We start from the raw sequence: 18980 nt of genomic DNA, 5'->3' as shown, positions 1-18980 counted from the left end.
TCCGAGCCAGCCCTTTTCCCCAAAGTTAAATATTCCAAAGCCACTGCTGGGTACTTTGTTTCTCTGGACCCGCGTTGGGACTGAAAGGACAGCTTCTGAGATGGTCACCGGACATGTCCTCTTGGCGGGAGGGACCCTGCATCTGGCAGGGGAGGTGGGGAAAACCGAGGGCCTGGGCGGGTGGGCTGCCTCTCTGATGGCAGGTGGCGAGGCTGCGGGTTCTGCTATAAATACTCCAGCTCCAGGGCGTGCCTCAGCGCCTCCAAGTCCGCGTGGCAGGATATCCGCCAGAAAGGCATGTTGTGCTGGAACACAGAACAGCAGCCACACGGTTACGGCTCTGCGCGGTGCTTCCCACAGCCCCCCTGGATCCCACGCCCATGGTTACAACCTTAGGAGAAATCACACTGAGTCACTGTAGCATGTGGGCGTTTTCCAAACCGGGAGCACAGAACATCGTTGGTGGACCCCTGCGTGGTCAGGCATGCTTTCTATTCCTTCTGAGTCTGTTTTTTTTTTTTTTTTTTAAATTATTTACTTATTTTAAATTAATTTTGATTGAGGTATAGTTGCTTTACAATGTGTTAGTTTCTGCTGTACAGCAAAGTGAATCAGCTATACGTATACGTATAACCCCCTTTTTCCTTCCCATGTAGGTCACCACAGAGCACTGAGTAGAGTTCCCTGTGCTGTAAAGTAGGTTCTCATTAGTTATCTATTGATATTTTATACATAGTAGTGTATATATGGCAATCCCAATCTCCCAGTTCCCCCACCCCGCCTGAGCCAATCCTGATTGGCTTATCCTGCACTGTCTGACATGTGGACTGTTTGACCCTCCCTCCTCTGTTGGGACCAGCCTGGTCTTAGGCGGCATGCTGACATGGAATTAAATCACACAGCGAGAAAGCTATTCCGTTTTAAAAACGTGCTCTCAATCCTGCTACTAAAGATAGAAAATCTCGACTAGATGCTACTGTGTCTTCAACCCCTCCCTCTCACTAATCTCCATTTGAACAGATAGGGCTGGTCCCAGAGAGTCTTTTTTATCTTTTCCTTTTCTTTACAGCAGGTGATGCTTGCTCTGTTATTGTCATGCTATCAAGTTTTCAATTTTAAACATAAGTGCATCCATCGAAAGGGAAACATTAAGTAGGTAACCGTGCAGGCAGCATGCAGATACAGCAAAAGTTGTAATTGGTGTAAAAGAACTGTTATGCTGATTATGGAAAGAAATCACTCACGTGGAGACAAAATTTGCAAAATATTGATACTTCCATAGCGTGAGGGTTAAATGTTTCAGTGCCCTTTGCAAAGCTCTGTTCTGCCACCATTAGCTGGGTTATCTTAAATAATTTACTTTGGTGCTTGTCTGTAAAATGGGGATAATACTTCTGTATACTGTGTGTATCTTATATTACAGATGAGGAGACTGAGGCACAGAGAGGTCTGTCTGACTCCAGAGAGAAAACTTGACTGCCTGTTTATCACAGGAAAATGTGACCGTCGACTAAAGTTGTTGCCTGTCCAACAGCCATCCTCCCTTCTTCCTACTTCCAGAACCCTGAATTTGGCAGCGCCGTGCCCGAGAGGTAGGGGATGAGTTGTGATTGTCTAAGCAAGCGATGACAACCCCAGCCTTGTTTACCAGGGGTTTGTCCTGTATCCTTCTGACTTGTGACCCGCTGAAGCCAATGAGGAAGTTGGCTGGGGGCTTCTGGGAAAGGTTTTCCTCCATGATTAGAGAGAGAGGCACCTGAGGAGAACTCCTTCCTCCTTACTTGCCCTTTTTATTTGGATGCTGACATATAAGTATGTGATGTCTGGGGCTGTGGCAGCTGTTTTGGGATCATGAGGCAAAATATCAGAAAAGAAAATGCCGAAGATGGTTAGAAAGGTAGAGCAAAATGATGGAAAGGGATGCTTGGTGAATTTTCAGACCTACGGAAACAACCTAGGATACGCCTACTTGTAATCTTTTGTTTTTAAATTGGAGTATAGTTGTTTTACAATATTGTGTTAGTTCCTACTTCTAATCTTGTTAGGTGAGCAAGTGTTTAAGTCTTCATTACATAGGTTTTCTGCTACCTGCAGCTACAAGACACTGAGCCTCCTCGACAGTCACTGACCTTCAGTTATTTACTGAGTGAACAGAGGGTGCTTGATGAACTTGGCTGCCCCAAGTTCTTGTGGTCGTTCTGCTGCCCCTTGAGGTTCAGTGCCCACAGGGTAGAAACTATACAGGTGTCCTTTTGGTTCCAGGAGCACAACGACCCTTTCCTGCCTCTGGGGGCTCTGCACTTTTGATAGTTGGGTCAGGGAAGGCCTCTCTAGGGGGGTAACATTTAAGCAGGACCCAGAGAACACGAAGGAGGGAGCCATGCAAACGTGTGGGGAGGTAGTTGAGGTAGAAGACAGCAAGTGCAAAGGCCTTGAGGAGGGTTTGAGCTTGAAATGTCATATTCACTGCTGCCTTGCATGGCTCCTGGCACACAGTGGGCGCTTAATAAATATTCGTGGAAGGAATGAAAAGAGGAAGGGAGGGAGGAAAGGCGGGAAGGTGAGTTTCTCAAGCAAAGCCCTCCATGGACACACCTTTTTCTCTTTTGCCCAGAGGAAGCAGAAGACTATCCATCATGGGCAACAGATGCCATCTCTTTAATGCCTTTCAGCTTCCCCACCCTCCCCTCACCCCGGCCAAGCCTTTCATTCTCTGCAAAGATGGATGCTGGCTGCCACCTGGCCAATCCAGTCCCTCTTTAAAGAGTGTAATTCATTTTCTCTGGGAGGAAATGAGCAAAGGGGAAGAGACTATCTCAGCCATCTCCCTCCCAGGCCTGGTGGCTCCAGAGCATGGGTAGATTTATCACTTCTGGAGAGGGGGAGACAAATGACCCACTAAAATGGAGATATGAACAACACCGTCAGCTTAAACAGCTGAAGCCCCTCGTCCTGTCGCCGTATTTCATGCTGCTCAGGTGGCCAGTGGCCTGGGCTAATGAGTGCCATCCCTCAGGCCGGGAGAGCTGCTGGTGCACAGGGTTTCTCACTGACGGGCTGGGGCTGCTGCTTCGGACACTGCGGGGGTTTTTAGGGGAGCTTGGTGCATGGGGCGTGTGTCCCAGTCTTCTTTGGTGGACTCCACTCTCTTCTGACCGGGTCAGGGGTGCAGACTGACAGTGTTTGAAACTCCTGAGTCCACCTCCTTCCTGCCAGGCGTTTGGAGCAAAACACACAGCAGTTTTCATGTACCAGCTGTGTGACCTTAGGTAAATTAATTAACCTGAGTCTCAAACATGTTCCCTATAAAATGAAGTGGAACGGTACCCACTTCCCAGGGGGAGGGGGTTGGAGGATTAAATAAAATGATGTCGGTAATAAAGAGTAGTGATTAAGGCCCGGGGTTAAGTAGGGTGCCAGTTACCGCCCTGCCACATGCCAGCTGGGATGGAGGCTGCCAGGTGGCTCCCAACATCCTTTCTTCCCTTTCTCTCAGAAAACGCTTTTTGTTTTCTTTTGCTAGGAACTTGGTGGCTGAGAATAAGGGGTACATCTCCCAGCTACCTTTGTGGCAAGGTGAGATCATGTGACTCAAATCTGGCCAATGGGGTCTGAGAAGCAGTGATGTTGACCTATATCAGCTGTGCTCTTAAAGGGACGAGGAGTCCTTCCCCTTTTTCTTCCTGGTGGCTGGAGTGCAGACGTGGGCGTGGTGAGGAGTCGTCTTGGACTTTGTGGAAAGAGCAGTACTGGGGCTGGCAGAGCAACAAGACAGAAGGGGCCCGGGTCCCTGGTGCTGTCCCAGCTGTCTGGGCAGCTAATGAGAGACGAAGAAAGCTCTCCACTGTTTAAGCTGCTGTCTGGCATCTGGCAATGCAAACTCCACAGAACCTGGGCAGCCCTGGCCCCGCTGGAGCCCACCCCATCCACATCCTCAGCGGGTCTTAGCAGCGTGCTTCTCCTGTGGACTTTGAGCAAATGAGATTTCGGTGAGTTTTCATGTTATGTGAAAACGGGCATTCTTGTTTTCTTTTTCTGCTGGCTCCCCAGGAGAGAGAACCCCTGAATTTCTGAAGGTGGATTTAGCGTTCTCCCCTCCCCTGGCCCTGGGGAGTAGGAATCACACAGCTTCAGGCTATTGAGGGCTAACTATGCATGGTTTCTCTGCTGGGCCCCGTGCGCCTGTTCTCGGCAAGTGTGACGGATTAAAAAGGCAGCTCAGAGAGCGTTGCCATCTGCTGAAGGCCACACAGCCAACAATGGCAGAACTAGGATTTAGAGCAAAATGCGCTCCCCTGGTCACCTGTTTCTGTGAAAGCAGGGTGGCTGTAGGGTGAGGTGAGGGAGGCGCCTGGGACACGGAACTTAAGGAGGCACGTCCATCAGCGCCCCCTCCTCCTGGCCCCCTAGGCGAGGGCGACCCCAGACCAGCAGGTCTCAAAGGAGAAGCCTGCCCGTTAGGGGGTGACTTGGCAATTTCTAGGGGTGTGATTTTTGACTGTCGTCCTGATTTGGGGGCACTGCAGGTGGGGGCAGGTCTCCTGCCTCATCCCACACACCTTCCACCTGAATGACTTTCAGATGTCCTGCCAGATATTTAAGTAAGCACAAACCCGTTCTTAATAACCTGAGTGTAGACCCTTAACTCCACTTTACTTGTCACATATAAATAGAGCATTTTTTCTCATGCTTTTAATAAAACCTGACTTCCCCAGGGCTGCAATTACCGTGTCAACTGGGGAAGTCTGTTTTATTCAGAACCTTTCCGTGGGTTGCTTCGCAGGCTGGAGCAGTCACGTGACAGCCGCGGCACCTCGCTGGCTTTGTGAATGGCCAAGACCGCACCCTGTGTCCTCCTGTGTGTGTCGGCTCACATCCTCAGTGACGGTACGTTTGGGCGTGAGATCTTGTGCTCAGATGTTCACATACTGAAGCACACGTTACTGTGAGTATAAATGACTTTCCCTTATTTCTCTCTGATGTATCATCAGATGTTGATCTCCTGGACATTACGGTTATAAGGAGGTTTTATTATCCATTAGTATTTCATTTCAGGAGAGTAAACGGTCATTTCAAAACATCTGCTACGCCGCCCTAAGAAACGTCCTTTGGTGAGAAGGTGGGTGAACGGCAGCCACTGCTCCGGATGTCCCTGTCATTCTCCAGGTGAGAACCGGAGGGCATGTGCGGGGGTGCCCGCGGCCATGGGCCTAAGTGGGGTCTCAGCCCAACTTTGATAGAAGCAAAGTTTATTTTGATCGCTGTCACATGCTTAGGGCAGAGGGGTTTTTCTATTAGATCTGAACTTGGAAGAGGGGCTCTAGAATCCCCCTTCCATCCCGGCAGTGGGCTTCAGGTAGTCTCACCAGAGACCACGCTCTTGACCTGGCACATTGGTCCTGGATTCACGTGATGATTCACGCTACTGTTTTGGTCATATCCTGGTGTATCACCCCTATTATTTACTTAATGTTTTGGTCATGTCCTGGTGTATCACCCCTATTATTTACTTAATGTTTTGGTCATATCCTGGTGTATCACCCCTATTATTTAATATTTTTTCCTCTGAATCAGTTCATTTTTAAAGTTTAAGAAATATGCTTTAAGAAGAAGTGCTCAGGGTAAAGGCTGAAGTCCCTCCGAAGGCCCCAGGCACCTTCCCGACTGCACCTCCTGCCCCTCCCCACTCGCCTGGTGCATCGCGCAGCCGGCAGCCATGCCAGCTCCCTGCAGGGCGCTCCAGCCTTCCGACCTCTCAGCTTCTTGGCTCCTCTCCGCGAACTCCCTCCCTCCGATACTCACTTGGCTCACTCGCTCTCCTCCTCCCGTTTTCGCCAAAGCTCTGGTCATCATCTGACACGCATGTTACACTTAGGGGTCGATTGCTCGTCCCCAGGCTGTGAGCTGAGGGAGGGGTGAGAGCCCTGTGTGTTCTGCTCACTGCAGGACGCCCAGCGCCTGCAACAGTAGCTGGCGCACAGTAGGTGCTCAGCTAATGGAGCTTACACACCCGCTGGAGAGTCGGTGACTACGCCACCAAGCACACAGGTAATTCTGTCATGACAGGAGGGGATAATGCCCTGGAGAAGGACTAGGGACAGCGGGGGGGAGGGAGTCGCAGGCAGGCCTGACTGAGCTGGAGTGGGAGCTGGTGAGAATCCTTCCCTCTGCAAGTGCTGCTGAGGCTGAAAGGACGAGTCCGGGAGAGCTGGGAAAGCAGAGGAGCCTTCCAGGTGGATGGAACAGTAGATGCAAAGCCTTCTAAGCACCCCTCTCTCGGGGCCCTCCGTCTTCTCATGAGTTCCATCCGCTGAGACCCCTAAAGATTTCTGCATTTCTTTTGAATCTGTTTCTGGGGCGGGAAGGGGGAAACCAAGTTACGCTCTGTGACATTAACCATCTGCTTCCCAGGCCTCTCCGGGTGGGGAGTGGCAGGCTCTCCGGGATGCTATTGACAGGTCCAGATCCAGGGCTTTGGAACAGAGCTGTGGCCACCAGAAGCCCCCTGCCCCTCTCCTCCTGGGCCTGAGATCACAAATGCAGGATTTTCTTTTCATTAGCTTAATGCTGTCTTTATTAACTGGGAAGGGTTCCTGGAACATATGATCAGTAAGCATTACATAAAACACACACACAGGCACCAGCCCCCCGGCCAGCCTGCCCTGACAGAGGGTCTCTGGGCTCCCGAGCAGTTGTTCCAGAAACAGTGCAGGGCTACCGGGGTGGCAGCCAAAGGCCCGGAGGGGGATGTGCAGGAAATTACTCAGGATGCTTCTGCGATTTCCAAATGGCAGGGGACGGGCGAGCAAAGAGCCTGGGAAGGAGACAGGCTCAAGAGAGGAGGAAAGAGCAGCCGGAGAGACGGACGGAGAGAATATACCTTTTTCGCCCCCTGCTCCTCTTCCACGCCATCGCCAATCACGATGTAGACGGCTTTTCTGCCGAATCTCTGCATTATCCTCTCAAAGCAGCTCTCCTTCCCTGCACACACGGACGAAGGAAAGACACTCGGTGAGGACCCAGGACTGAGGTGACTAATAACCGCTCATCAAGAGTTCACTTTGTACAGCCTTCTTACAAAGGTCTCCTTAAGGACCAGGTATTAATCATTTCATCCTCAAGCAAACTTCGAGGCGTCACTGTCCCCATCCCCATGTGATGGACGACAGTGCTGAGGCACAGAGAGGTTAAGTGGCTTGTCCACGGTGACACAGCAGGAGAGGCAGGGCAGGGGTCTGAAACAAGCCCTGGCGTCTATGCGGCTGTCCGGTGTAGGAGTGATGGGCCCATTATACAGATTAAGGACACGAGGCTCTGAGAGGTGCCCTGGACATGATCGGCCCAGGATCCCCAGAGGTAGTTTAGGAAGCAGAGGTGCCAGGATTCACGTGTCCGAGGGGGGGCAGCCTGGCGACAGAGCGGCCCTCGTGCGACTCGGCTGTTCGTTGCTTTCTTGCTCCCCGTAGACGACCACCTTTTCGTAGTTTCCTTCTTCCCAGTGGCTGGGCAGCAGCATCAATCCAGGAACACTAAATTCAGGTCTTAGCTCATCCTGTTTCAGCAAGTTTAGTGACCATCATGATAATGAGAAGAGCCCTGAACAGAACAGCTGTCGCTCAGCAGATGCCGGCACAGAGCAGGCTCGGTGCTTCACGGCCCCAGCAGGATTTCTTGGCCTCGTGTTACGGACGTTTTGGGCTGGCTAAACTCTTTGCTGCCCTGAGCACTGAAGGATGTTTGTTTGTTGAGCAGTATCTCTGGTCTAGAACTTCAGTAAAGGCAAAAACTGCTCTAGGAAAATGCTTCCAAAGTACATACATTTGTTCTTGCTCCAGAAAAAAAAACAGGTAAACATTTCTCATTAAAAACAACTAGGCTTTGTATTATTATACATGTTTAGGTGATACAAGAAAAAAAAATTAGCCTCCTCCCCCACAAGAAAAATCAGTATTACTTGCCCTGATGACAAACAATGCTGTTAATTTGTAGTTATTTTGAATTCTCTTATCTGATGAAAGTTCTAAGCCTAAGGCTTGTTTTCTTTGTTAAGAAAGGAGATTAGCAAGTATTCAAGAGGTGTTAAAGCAAGATAACACTAAATTGAGACCATATCTTTGAAAGAGCATTAAAAAAACAATAGTTTTCTCTGTGGTTCAAGGTTAGGTTAGTTAATGGCCATAATTAACTAATTAAAATTAGTTAAATTAAAACCACCTTGTGTACCATCCTGGGGCAGGGGGAACTGTCTTCCTCTGCTTCCTTAGTAATGGACTTTCATGAGTTTTACCTGGGCTCACAGTCACTTAGCTATGGACTACATTTCCCAGCTTCCCTTGCAATTAGTTGTGGCCATGTGACTAAGCTGGGTTGATAGGAAGTGAGTAGAAGTAACATGCACCTCTGAGTCTTGGCTTTACAATAATGGACGCCCATTACTCCTTCCTGTTTTCCCCCTTCTCATAAGCTGGAATGACAATATGGCAGAATCTGATTTGACCATGTACGTGAGGATAAAATTACAGGGGATGGTGGAAAACTAAAACGGGAAGAACATGGCTTCCTGGGTGAGTATGAGGACAGTCACCCCATCAGCCTGGATCACTCACCTCTGGTCTCTTGACATCTGAGGGAGAAGTAAGCTTTGGCCCTGATGTAATTAAGCCCTTGTGTGTGGGGTGTGTGCGCCACAGCAGCTCTGCAGCTGTCCTAACCAATACACACACTTTGGAAAACTGCACTCCTAACCAATTTCTCTAGAAGCAGAGAAATGGGCATTCTTGTTTTCTTTGGGTCTGTGAGGGTTGTTTGGGGGGAGATTTGTTCATGCCCATGGACAAGCTCTTTAACTTCCCTAGTGTCGTTTTCCTTAAACTTTCCAAACCTGGCAGGCAAAGCTGACCTTACCCTCCCTCCCCGTACCCCTCTGAGGTCTGGGCTCCCCTACCTGTCTTGGTTGCGCTGTAGATGTTCTCAATAGGAAACACGGAGCCCAGTCCATACAGCAGGACTTTGGCCAGGGCAGGAATTAGTTGAGTGGTGGTGACCAGCACGTTGACACAATTGGGCCTGAGGGCAAAGGAGATGGTGAGTCAGAACTCCAAGGTACCACAAGGCCAGGCCTCCTACCCCCGCAGCTGAGCCTGGAGTCGGTGGGAATTCTGGTGGGGTTTGGAGGCTCTGGCTAAGTCGTCTTCAGGTGAGGCTAGAGCCCAGGGATCCTCCAGCTATTCCTCTCTCTTAAGCCTGAAGCTGCCGGACACATTGAAATCTAACACAAGTGTAATAGTTTTCCTATTTAAAAAGCAAATGTTAGGGACTTCCCTGGAGGTCCAGTGGTTAAGACTTCGCCTTCCAGTGCAGGGGGTGTGGGATTGATCCCTGGTCAGGGAGGTAAGACCCCACATGCCTCGTGGCCGAAAAACCAAAAAAAAGTAAAACAGAAGCAATATTGTAACAAATTCAATAAAAACTTTAAAAAAAAATGTTGGGCTTCCTTGATGGCTCAGTGGTTAAGAATCCGCCTGCCAATGCAGGGGCCATGGGTTCGAGCCCTGGTCCAGGAGGATCCCACATTGCCACGGAGCAACTAAGCCCATGCACCACAACTACTGAGCCTGTACTCTAGAGCCCGTGAGCCACAACTACTGAAGCCTGCGCTCTGCGACGAGAAGCCACCACAAGAAGCCCGGACACCACATCAAAGAGTAGCCCCCGCTCACCACAATTAGAGAAAGCCCGTGCACAGCAACGAAGACCCAACGCAGCCAAAAATATTTTTTTAAATTTACTGCAAGGGCCACACACTAAAGTAGCTGCAGGGACCTATTGGCAATGTGCATGAGTGACATGGAACACGTGTAGGACAACAGGGAGAGGTGAGGACTGGGGTGAGCTGCAGAGCACATGCCAGTTCTGACGTTTTCCAAGACCCTCGAAACCTGCAGCTATGGATTAACTTTCCCAGTCTTTGGGATAAAGTGTGTCTCAAACAAAACACATCAGCAGGATGGATTCAGCTCATGAGCTGCCATTTTGTGACCATTCATCTGTTGGGTCACAAGAATTCTGATGCTGCAGGGGAGTAATTTGTTCTCTGGCCCAGGTGATCTTATTTAAGAGCAAGAGGCAATTTAGTGGGAGGTCTAGAATGAGACTGGGCCCTCCTGACCTCACTAAGAGCCCGCCAGATGATCTGCGTGATCCTATAAAATGGTTTTCACAGGGTGATGTTGTGGCTGGAGGGTGTTGTGGGCAAGAGCGGTTGGGACAACAGACCTACGTACAAAGGTCTTTCGCTCTGCTGGCCCCCGATCAGTCTCTGCAACTAGCTGCACATCTGAGGGACAAGGTGTCCATGGTGCCTGTACACCCCAGCTTTATCAAGTGTCTGGCAGGTGTGCAGGGGAGAATTTGGGGGTCCAGTTCTCCCAAGTGTGGAAATGGAGGGGCTACCACCCTTGAATGGGAGAAAGTTCAGTGGCGCAAAGGAAAACGGGGGCTCCCACCTACCGAGAATTGATGAGGTTTAGTGCCTTCAGGGAGTGGGTCAGCCAGAGGTCCGTCAGGGCTTCCAGCTCGGCTCTGAGCTGTAGCCATGTCTCTCTTTTGGGAGCTCCTATCAAGCCTATGGACAAAGCAAATAAAAATCATCGTCGCTGTCATTTCAAAGGGCTGGGGGGAGTAGGGTTAGGGAAGGTGGTGAGTCTAGGTTTCAGATCAGATGACACCCAAGGTCAACTTCAATCCAGTGACCTTAATTTTATTTTGAGATTGATTGGATCAGTCAATGGAGTCGAGTAGCTGCCTACTCAGACCTCTTCCCTTGACTGGCCAGGAGCTGGTTAGAGACCTTGTGATAATCAGAAACGTCCCCAGTTGCCTCCTGGGTGGGGAGGAGGCGGCATCGCCTGTTAAGAGCCAGCGGCCTAGAGAATTCCAGAAACAGCGATCCGCGGGCCTGGTCACTACCGAGCCAACCCTGCCTTCAGCCCCTCCAGGCTTCTGTTCAGTGTGGCAGCCAGTGCTCTCCTGCCACTGAAGCTGGTGGCTTTCACCTTGCCTACACAGTAGAGTCACCAGGGAGCTCTGTGGGTCCTGATGCCAGGCAGCGGCCAGGCCAGGAACTGGAAACTCCTCAAGGGGTTCCGATATGAGCCAAGTCTGAGAACCGGTGTTTCCACAAACCGCCTGGGGATCTTGTTAAAAACGCAGGTCTGGCTCAGTCACCTGGGGAGGGGCCTGGGCGTCTACACTTCTAACAAGCTCCCAGGTGATGCTCATGTGAGTAGTGAGGGCTGAAGCCCGTGGCCCTCGAATTCCGCTGAGCATCAGAATCACCTGGAGGGCAGGTTAAGCCACAGAGCGCCGGGCCCACCTCAGAGCTTCAGGTGCGACAGGTCTGAGGTGGGGCCAGAGAATCTGCATTTCCAGCAAGTCCCCAGGTGATGCTGCTGGTCCAAGGACCACACGTGGAGAACCACAGCGGGGGTGGGGGGTGTAATCATGGGTAAGATGCCCCATCCCGTCCTCAGCTTCCCAGCCCCGCCCTGCCCCGCCCCCTAAAGCGAGGATAAGGAAATCTTAGTGCCCTCTTCCAGAGGGCGTCACAAGGGTGACGCTGGGTGAGCCAGGACTTACAAGCCTCTCAGAGCAGAACCTGGCACAGGGCAGGTGGGATGCGAGTGACAGCATCCATCCTTGATGAATTTCCCTTGGTCCAGGGGTTGCGCCCGGAGCACAGGCAGACCCTCTGACCGCTGTGGACGACCCTCTCCCCGACCCACTCACCGCCGACGTTGTTCTTGTAGGTGTTGTACATCTCCTTCACTCGCCGGTAGCGGAAGGCCAGCTTCCTCATCCAGTCCACGCCGCCGTGCACACCAGAGCCCAGGCACAAGCTGGCCCCCGGGGCCGAACTGTGGAAGCCATCAGCGGAGAAGTTGTAGGTGCTGGGGAGACGGGAGAGGGCAGGGCGTGGGAGAAGAGACAGTGTTAATGTCGGGGAGGTGGGAGCTCTTCACCAGGAGACCCACGGGGTGGGGTTTGGGGCACCCACGATGTCCCTGAATGTTCGAGGGTGCAGTGGGTATGTGCGTTCTGGGGGAAGCAGGATCATAGTTTTTATTAACTTCCCAAACAATGGTGGCATCCTTTGCTCTTGCCTAGTCAGCATCCATTCTCCTTTCTTTAGGTATCAAAGAGCATCTATATTTTGGGGGGGCAGCCATTCTGTCCCCTGCATGCAGTGGCCAAGCTGGGGAAAGCCTCCCTCTCTCCCCCTTCAGAGTCTGAAGCTGGAAGGCAACTCCAAAAAATGGTTGGCCTTGGTTCATCCTGAGAGAAAGTTCCAGAAGAATATGCCAGTTAGTTTCTGCCGCTCTGATCCCCAAACCTGCTCTGCTTCACATGCCCCCTAAGCCCTGACTGCTGACCTTTTTCTCCTATTCTGTGAGCATCTCTGTATCTTTCTACAGACATTCCCTATGTTGGGGACTTCCCTGGCGGTCCAGTGGTTAAGACTCTACGCTCCCAATGCAGCGGGCATGGGTTCAATCCCCTGGTCCGAGAAGTAAGATCCTGCATGCCGCAGGGCGTGGCCAGCAAAAAAAAAAAAAAAAAAAAAAAAGAAATTCCCTATGGTAATTTTTTTATCTGTTAAATTAAGCAGAGTAGATTGCTGGTGCTTTGCAGACATAACCCTCCATCAGCATGAAGCGTGGTCTGGGGACGAGTCAGAGTGTCATGTGAGGTTAATGACAGAAGCGGCAGCTGGGAACCAGAAGGGGAAAGCGTGGGCGATTGACCACCTACAGCAGCTAGAGCGTGAGAACGAAAGCCCTAGCTCTCCACGGAACACCATTTTCTTTCCCTCCACTGGAAGCTTGGTACAGGTTTGCAAAACCACAGGCCGTTGCAAGGCAAAGCCAGAGCGTGACAAGGGATGTGTGGACCAAAAACTTCAAAAGTGAAAGTCTCTTCGAACAGAAAAAGCCTGGGGGGAGCAGGTCAGCGTGGTATACCACAGCCTCTTGGGGGGTGGGTTCAGCTGACTTTTTTTTCTCTTTGCATTATTTTATTGTTTCTGGATTTTCTGCGATGAGTTTAAGGGTGGAGAAAGATATTGTATTTTTTAAAAAGATGTGATGCACTAGGGATGAAACAACACTAGGAGATTGTATCTTGGGTATCCCCGGTTTAACGCCACTGCTGCAGCAGATAAAAGGGAATTTGAGAAGTGTGAAGCGCTGGGTCGTTCTCCCTGTGGGCCACGTGATGTCCCGATGCCCATGTGCCGTCCCGCACCGTTCTGTGCCTGGGGCTCAGCCTGAATATCGAACTGGTGACAACGAAACCCCTGCAGGATCCGCAGAAACGCCTGGAGTGATGCCTCAAACTCAACAGCAGATTGTTCACCACGTGGGCTCCACAGGGGCAGGTGGGCCAGGAGGGCACTGACCCAGGTGACTTAATCCCAAAGGCCTCAAACGTAGACTCTGGCATTCCCTCCAGAGCAGGCTGGGTAGACAGTCACAGAGAGATACCAACAGGCTGACAGAAGTTCTTTAGCTGTCTTCAAATTTTTGCCCATATGTCCATAAACACACACACACATCCACCTGGGTCATTTTTCACAGACATTTGTGTGAGTGTGCGTGTATATAAAATTGGAAGCAAGTAACTCATAATGTCAGAAAGTGGTGAGTTGGAGATGGTGGGAACAGGGATGATCGTAGTTTCTTCTCTGCTCTTTACTGAATTACTCAAGTTTAAAAGTTGGGGACTTCCCTGGCGGTCCAGTGGTTAGGACTCTGCGCTTTCACTGCCGAGGGCAAGGGTTCGATCCCCGGTTGGCGAACTAAGATCCCGCGTGCCTCGTGGTGTGGCCAAAAAAAAAAAATACAATACAATAAAACAAAAATATAGGTTGTGTGTAATCAACTTGTTTGGCCACTAGCTTGACATCGTGGTATTGGACACCATACCTTCTGAGATCTTGAGAAGGTTATTAAAAAAAAAATTAAAAAGATACATGGAGAGTAAGATATGACTGTTCTAATAACTTGTTTGCAATGATAACCTCCTCTTTCCCACGAAAGATGCCAGTGGTTTATTACACAGACATGTTGCTGCTGCCTTCTTCTCAGTCCCTCCCTTGGGTGGCGGTGATCAGGGGCTAAAGAGGAAGAAAATATCCCCAACTCGTAAAAGGGAGCAGACGACATCTAATCGTAGGGGCAGAGAGCCATTCAGCAAGGACTGCTCACTGTGCTGGGCACTTTTCTAGCACATTCTTATCCTGACGAGAAAGGGGCTATGTGACTTTATCCCATCACGGCCCCTCATTTCCAGAAGCCACACTTTAAATTGACACGTGCTCCTTCCTCTGTACTGTCAAGGTTCCCATCTTGCCAGAGAATGTCTTCTGCTTTTTCTTTTTTAAAGAAATTTTATTTTCCATCAACCTCATTTCCATTTTCTGTTTAAGAGTCTTTGGAAGAACAGCTTCGGACCACTCAGTGGTTGTGCCTCCCCAACCAGTGGCCTGAACTCCGCAGTCTTCAGTAGGGAGCCACCGGGCAGGCACAGAGGGCATCTGGGAGCCTTCAGACTGGTCTGCGACCTCGGGGTGAGTGGCAGTGAACTTGGGAGCTGGAGCATCCGTTCACCCCGACGTTGCTCCAGGGTTACAGCCTTTTCAGCAGCGGCCTGCTCTTCCTTTTCAGCCTCTTCTGGATCCCTGTAGAAGCAGAGACCAGGCATGACCTCCCCAGGTGCTCACGGGAGATGGTACCACTCATGCGCAGGACATCCCAGGCCAGCATCCACCGTGTCAGACCCGCTGGGGAAGCTCCCTTGTCGTTGTAGGGACGGCACAGAGGAGAATCTGCTACACACAGCAACGGCAGGCAGGTTAACACAAGAGCCTCTGGGAGAGGCTGGTGGTCAGCGCTGGAATCAGTAACCACCAGAAGTCGTGGCGCCTGGAAGGCGGCCTGGATCTGGTAAGTGAAGTTTCCAGGAGTGAAACAGCCAGAAATAGAAGTAGGTCCGGCGGCAGCGACAAACTTGAGCACAGCTCGCCGGTCAGTCTTCTGGAGGACGTGACACTGACATCGACTGGGTTTTCAGTGGCAACCATGGCACAAGCTGCCGGCAGAAGCTTCTCCCCTGTTCTCTTCAGACTTATGATGCAGATCCTGTCACTTTTCCTCCTGCGGATGGACCGATCCATTTGGAAGTCAAGGTTGGTGCCTCCTAACTGGGTTCCTGCTGCAAAGAATTTGAGGACACCCTCCTTTTTCACTTGCAGGACATCAAGGACTCCGGCCATTGTGGAAATTTCCCTTTAAGTAATGATGGGAATCTAGAACAATGCCTTATGGACCCCTCCCTGAGTAGTGCAGAAAGGCTAGAGAATTTATTCTTGAAAAAGAACACTGACTCTGTAAACTCAGGATACCTGGGGAGATGCCTGGATGTTCTGCTAAGAGGTGGAGGGCAGGGAAGGGTGTCCGTGAATCCTGCCTCACCCATTTACCAGCTGTGTGAGGTTGGGCAGGTTACTGAACCTCTCTGTGCCTCCCATTCCCCAAGTGTAAAACAATGATGATGATAAGAGCAACTATTTCCTAGGGTAACTGTGAAGATGCAGTGAGTTAAGTCACATAGAGCAACTGGAACAGGGCATGGTGCAAAGTAAGGGCGTTACCACTGTTGGTTTTTACTGTTAACTGAAAACAAAACAAAACAAAACAAGGGGCATTTGATAGTTGCTGCCTAGCACACAGTAGGTGCTTAATAGATATTTCTTGAATGAACAAATGGGGAATTTGGCTTCTAGTGGGAAAAAAACACCCTTGGATTGTGGATTCTTGAAATGAGGTACCAAACAATCAGCATGAATCAGGGTTCAGAGGGCCATTGCTCTAAATTCCAAGCCAGCCAACTACAGGGGAAACGATAAAAACAGAACACTGGTTACTCACTGCCTTGAAAGGGAGAGTGGTTCCCTGGGATGACTTCATGAAAAGGACACAATTAGCCTTGACCTGGGGTTTATTTACTCCACAAATTAAGCAGTCCTGGCTGGCAGTGGAGCCGTGCTCCTTGCCAGGCCTGACTGCAGAAGGGATTTTCTGAATGGCTAATTAAAATGAAGCAGGCGATGCCCAGCTATCACTTCTAATTGTGCTGGGCTTTGAAAAGACTTGCAGGGCTCAGGAACAGAAACTTTGATTGCTTTTTTTTTTTTGAGTAAGTTGGAAGACACACCTAGGCAGCAAACATTAAGTTACCACGAATGGCTCACAGGCAAAACGTTATTTGGTCTCATAATATTTTTGATGGGCCTAGAAGCGTTGAATAGTGATAATTTTGATAAGCACAGCTTAATAACTAGGGTTCTGTTTTTATAATGGGCAGGCTTGGAACATTCCAGCCACATTCTTCTGAAAGCTGTCTCACTTTGAGCAGCTGGGTACCTTATTTCTGGAATTCATGTCCTAGGAGTGTTTTCCCCTAGAAATCAGACATACCACTTACTCACTCAAGAAATATTTTTTTGAGTGTCGACTATATCAGTTCTACATTAAATAACGTATGTACGTTAGTGAGTGCAGTCAAACCTTGGAAATAGGTTTACCGGACTCTTCATGGTGGTGATCCTGGGAGACGAGATCAGAGGTGGCGTGTGATACTTTTCACAATGTGCGTGCATTACTTTAGTAAAGCAGGGAAAAACCCCCAGAGAGAGAAACGTAAGCAGAGTCACAGAGGATCTGCAGGAAGCTCGGCCTCAGGGATTCGGGACGATGCAGAGCAGGCTGCAGGGTGGGGGGCAGGGTTGTGATTTTTTTTTTTTTTTTTTTGCGGTACGCGGGCCTCTCACTGCTGTGGCCTCTCCCCTTGTGGAGCACAGGCTCCGGATGCGCAGGCTCAGCGGCCATGGCTCACGTGCCCAGCCGCTCCGCGGCACACGGGATCCCCCCGGACCGGGGCATGAACCCACGTCCCCTGCATCGGCAGGCGGACTCTCAACCACTGCGCCACCAGGGAAGCCCAGGGTTGTGATTTTGGAGTTCAGAGAAACACCGGTCCCAGCTTGGGCTGAGGGCAGGCCACCTTGCCCTGATAACTAGCCCGTCCCTCCTCTCTGCTTCCTAGTGAAAGGCAAGCTTGATAACCAATCAGAAGGGGCATTTTTGATTGACTCCCCAAATTCCTACCTTAAATCTTGCCCATTGTCATCGGATGAGACATCGTCCACGTGGATCTGGTCACAGTCCTGTAGAGAATTTGGCAAGAAGAGAAAAAGGGAGAAATGTGACTGGTGAAGCTGATGCAGCCTTTAAGAGTTGGTTTCATAAGCTGAGGGGTGAAGGAGCACTGAACTGGGAGTCAGAGTCCTGCATTCTAGTCCACACTTTGCCACTGAAGGTCAGGTGACCTTGGGCTAAGTCTCATCCTCTTTTGCCTTTGGCTATAAGGGGTGGTGGTGACCGTATAACTTATCATGCAAACCCAGATAATTCTGCAATGTAAAGGGGGCTGCTGTCAACGTTACATTAGGAGGACAGGCACAAAGTAGGACCTATCTCCCTCTGCCCCCAGGTACACTAGGACCTATGGTTACCATGGCCATACGGTGGAAGCCTTTCACTATTCAAAGTGTTTCGTCTGCTTGGAATGCTCTTCTGCTTTCATCTCCTTAGTGAACCTTGGATTCTTCAAGCATTAGCTTCAGGAGGTACGCCCTGCCCAAGTCCCCCTCTGTGTCCCACGATCTGTGACCATCATTTATCAAGCATTACTACGTGCCAGGCACCATTCCAAGGGTTCACCATTCAATGGACTCCAATAACATGCTGCTTTCCACCACCCATACATCTCTCAGTTCTCTTTGGAGAAATACCGTAACACATGGGAGTTAAGACAGAGGGGAAGGGATGATGTAGGTGGGCACATGACCCAGGCTCAACCAATCAGAGAGACCCAGGACAGGGTCCCTCTAGCCACAGTGATGACTTCAGAGATGAGTGTGTGGCCTCAGCTGGACCAATGAGAACCAGCCCTGGGACTTTTGGGAAAGAGGAGCTCTCCTTTCCCTAAAGCTGCTGGATGGTGAGATGAAGCCTGGGGCTGTTAGAGGAAAGTAGGTCTGGGAGTTGGAGAGAGGGAGGAGGCCCTGATCAGATCACATTGTTTGCTCCTCTGGATCCAGCCACAACTGAGACAAGGCCACCCTGACTACCACGGCAGGCTGAATGATAGCCCCGCAAAACAGCCCTGTCCTAATCTCAGGAAACGTATACAGAAAAAGGAACTTTGCAGATGTGATTAAGTTAAAGATCTTGAGATGGGGAGATTATCCTGGATTTTCCCGGTGGACCCCAAATGTAATTACAAGGGTCCTTGTAAATAAGAGGCAGAGGGGTATTTGACGACAGAGAGGAGAAGGGAACTGGAGTGAGGTGCTTTGAAAATGAAGGCGGAGGCCGCAAGCCAAGAAATACAGGCGGCCACCAGAAGCCGAGAATGGCGAAGAAACATATTCTCCCTTCAAAGCCTCCAGAAGAAACCAGCTCTGCCAACATCTTCAGCCCAGCGAAATTGATTTTGGACATTGATCTCCAGAACTGTGTTGTTTTAAGCCACTAAGTGTGTGGTAATTTGGTACAGCAGCCGGAGGAGACGAATACACAGACTTTTCCATTTAAGTGAGTGGAGATGGATTTCTCTCATTTTGCAACCAAGAGGCAAGTGATGCAACAGCTCCCAAGGAAGCCTGTGAACTCTGCCTCCATCAGAAGGTCCATTCAGGTGATCGGTCCATAAGGCAAAAATCGTGAGCACGCTGTGCCTGCCCCCCGACGGTACCGGTTAGAGCTCAGGCTCTGGAATCGGATCACCCGGGCTTGGATCCCGGACCCAACCACTTGAGCAAGTGACTTAACCACCCCAAATCTCAGAGATCAGTTTGG

General features: G+C 50.4%; 1 protein-coding gene and 1 long non-coding RNA gene across 5 annotated transcripts in view; one reads left to right on the top strand and one right to left on the bottom strand.

Annotated features, from left to right (window-relative positions):
* Positions 1-224: 224 nt before the first annotated feature.
* Positions 225-18980, bottom strand: part of EYA2 (EYA transcriptional coactivator and phosphatase 2) — a gene marked incomplete at both ends in the record, with an annotated part of 173342 nt that continues 154586 nt past the window's right edge. For 3 of the 4 annotated variants that reach the window (XM_082856786.1, XM_082856787.1, XM_082856784.1), the window contains 6 exons: positions 225-305; positions 6881-6981; positions 8945-9066; positions 10510-10624; positions 11788-11948; positions 17226-17284. In XM_082856786.1, the coding sequence (XP_082712912.1) occupies positions 225-305; positions 6881-6981; positions 8945-9066; positions 10510-10624; positions 11788-11948; positions 17226-17284 (639 nt within the window). The remainder of the gene's footprint in view (positions 306-6880; positions 6982-8944; positions 9067-10509; positions 10625-11787; positions 11949-17225; positions 17285-18980) is intronic. The other variant, XM_082856785.1, reaches the window with a different exon arrangement.
* LOC309972874 lies at positions 6876-14093 on the top strand. Its single transcript, XR_014326807.1, has 4 exons — positions 6876-7011; positions 8465-8564; positions 11808-11941; positions 12474-14093. It is a non-coding gene; the product is annotated as an uncharacterized lncRNA (long non-coding RNA).

The sequence above is a fragment of the Leucopleurus acutus genome (assembly GCF_964270905.1).
Source record: "Leucopleurus acutus genome assembly, chromosome: 16".
In the NCBI taxonomy this organism is placed as follows: Eukaryota; Metazoa; Chordata; class Mammalia; order Artiodactyla; family Delphinidae; genus Leucopleurus; species Leucopleurus acutus.
The sequence above is the reverse complement of the archived record's forward strand: the minus strand, read 5'-3'. Positions and strand labels throughout refer to the sequence as shown.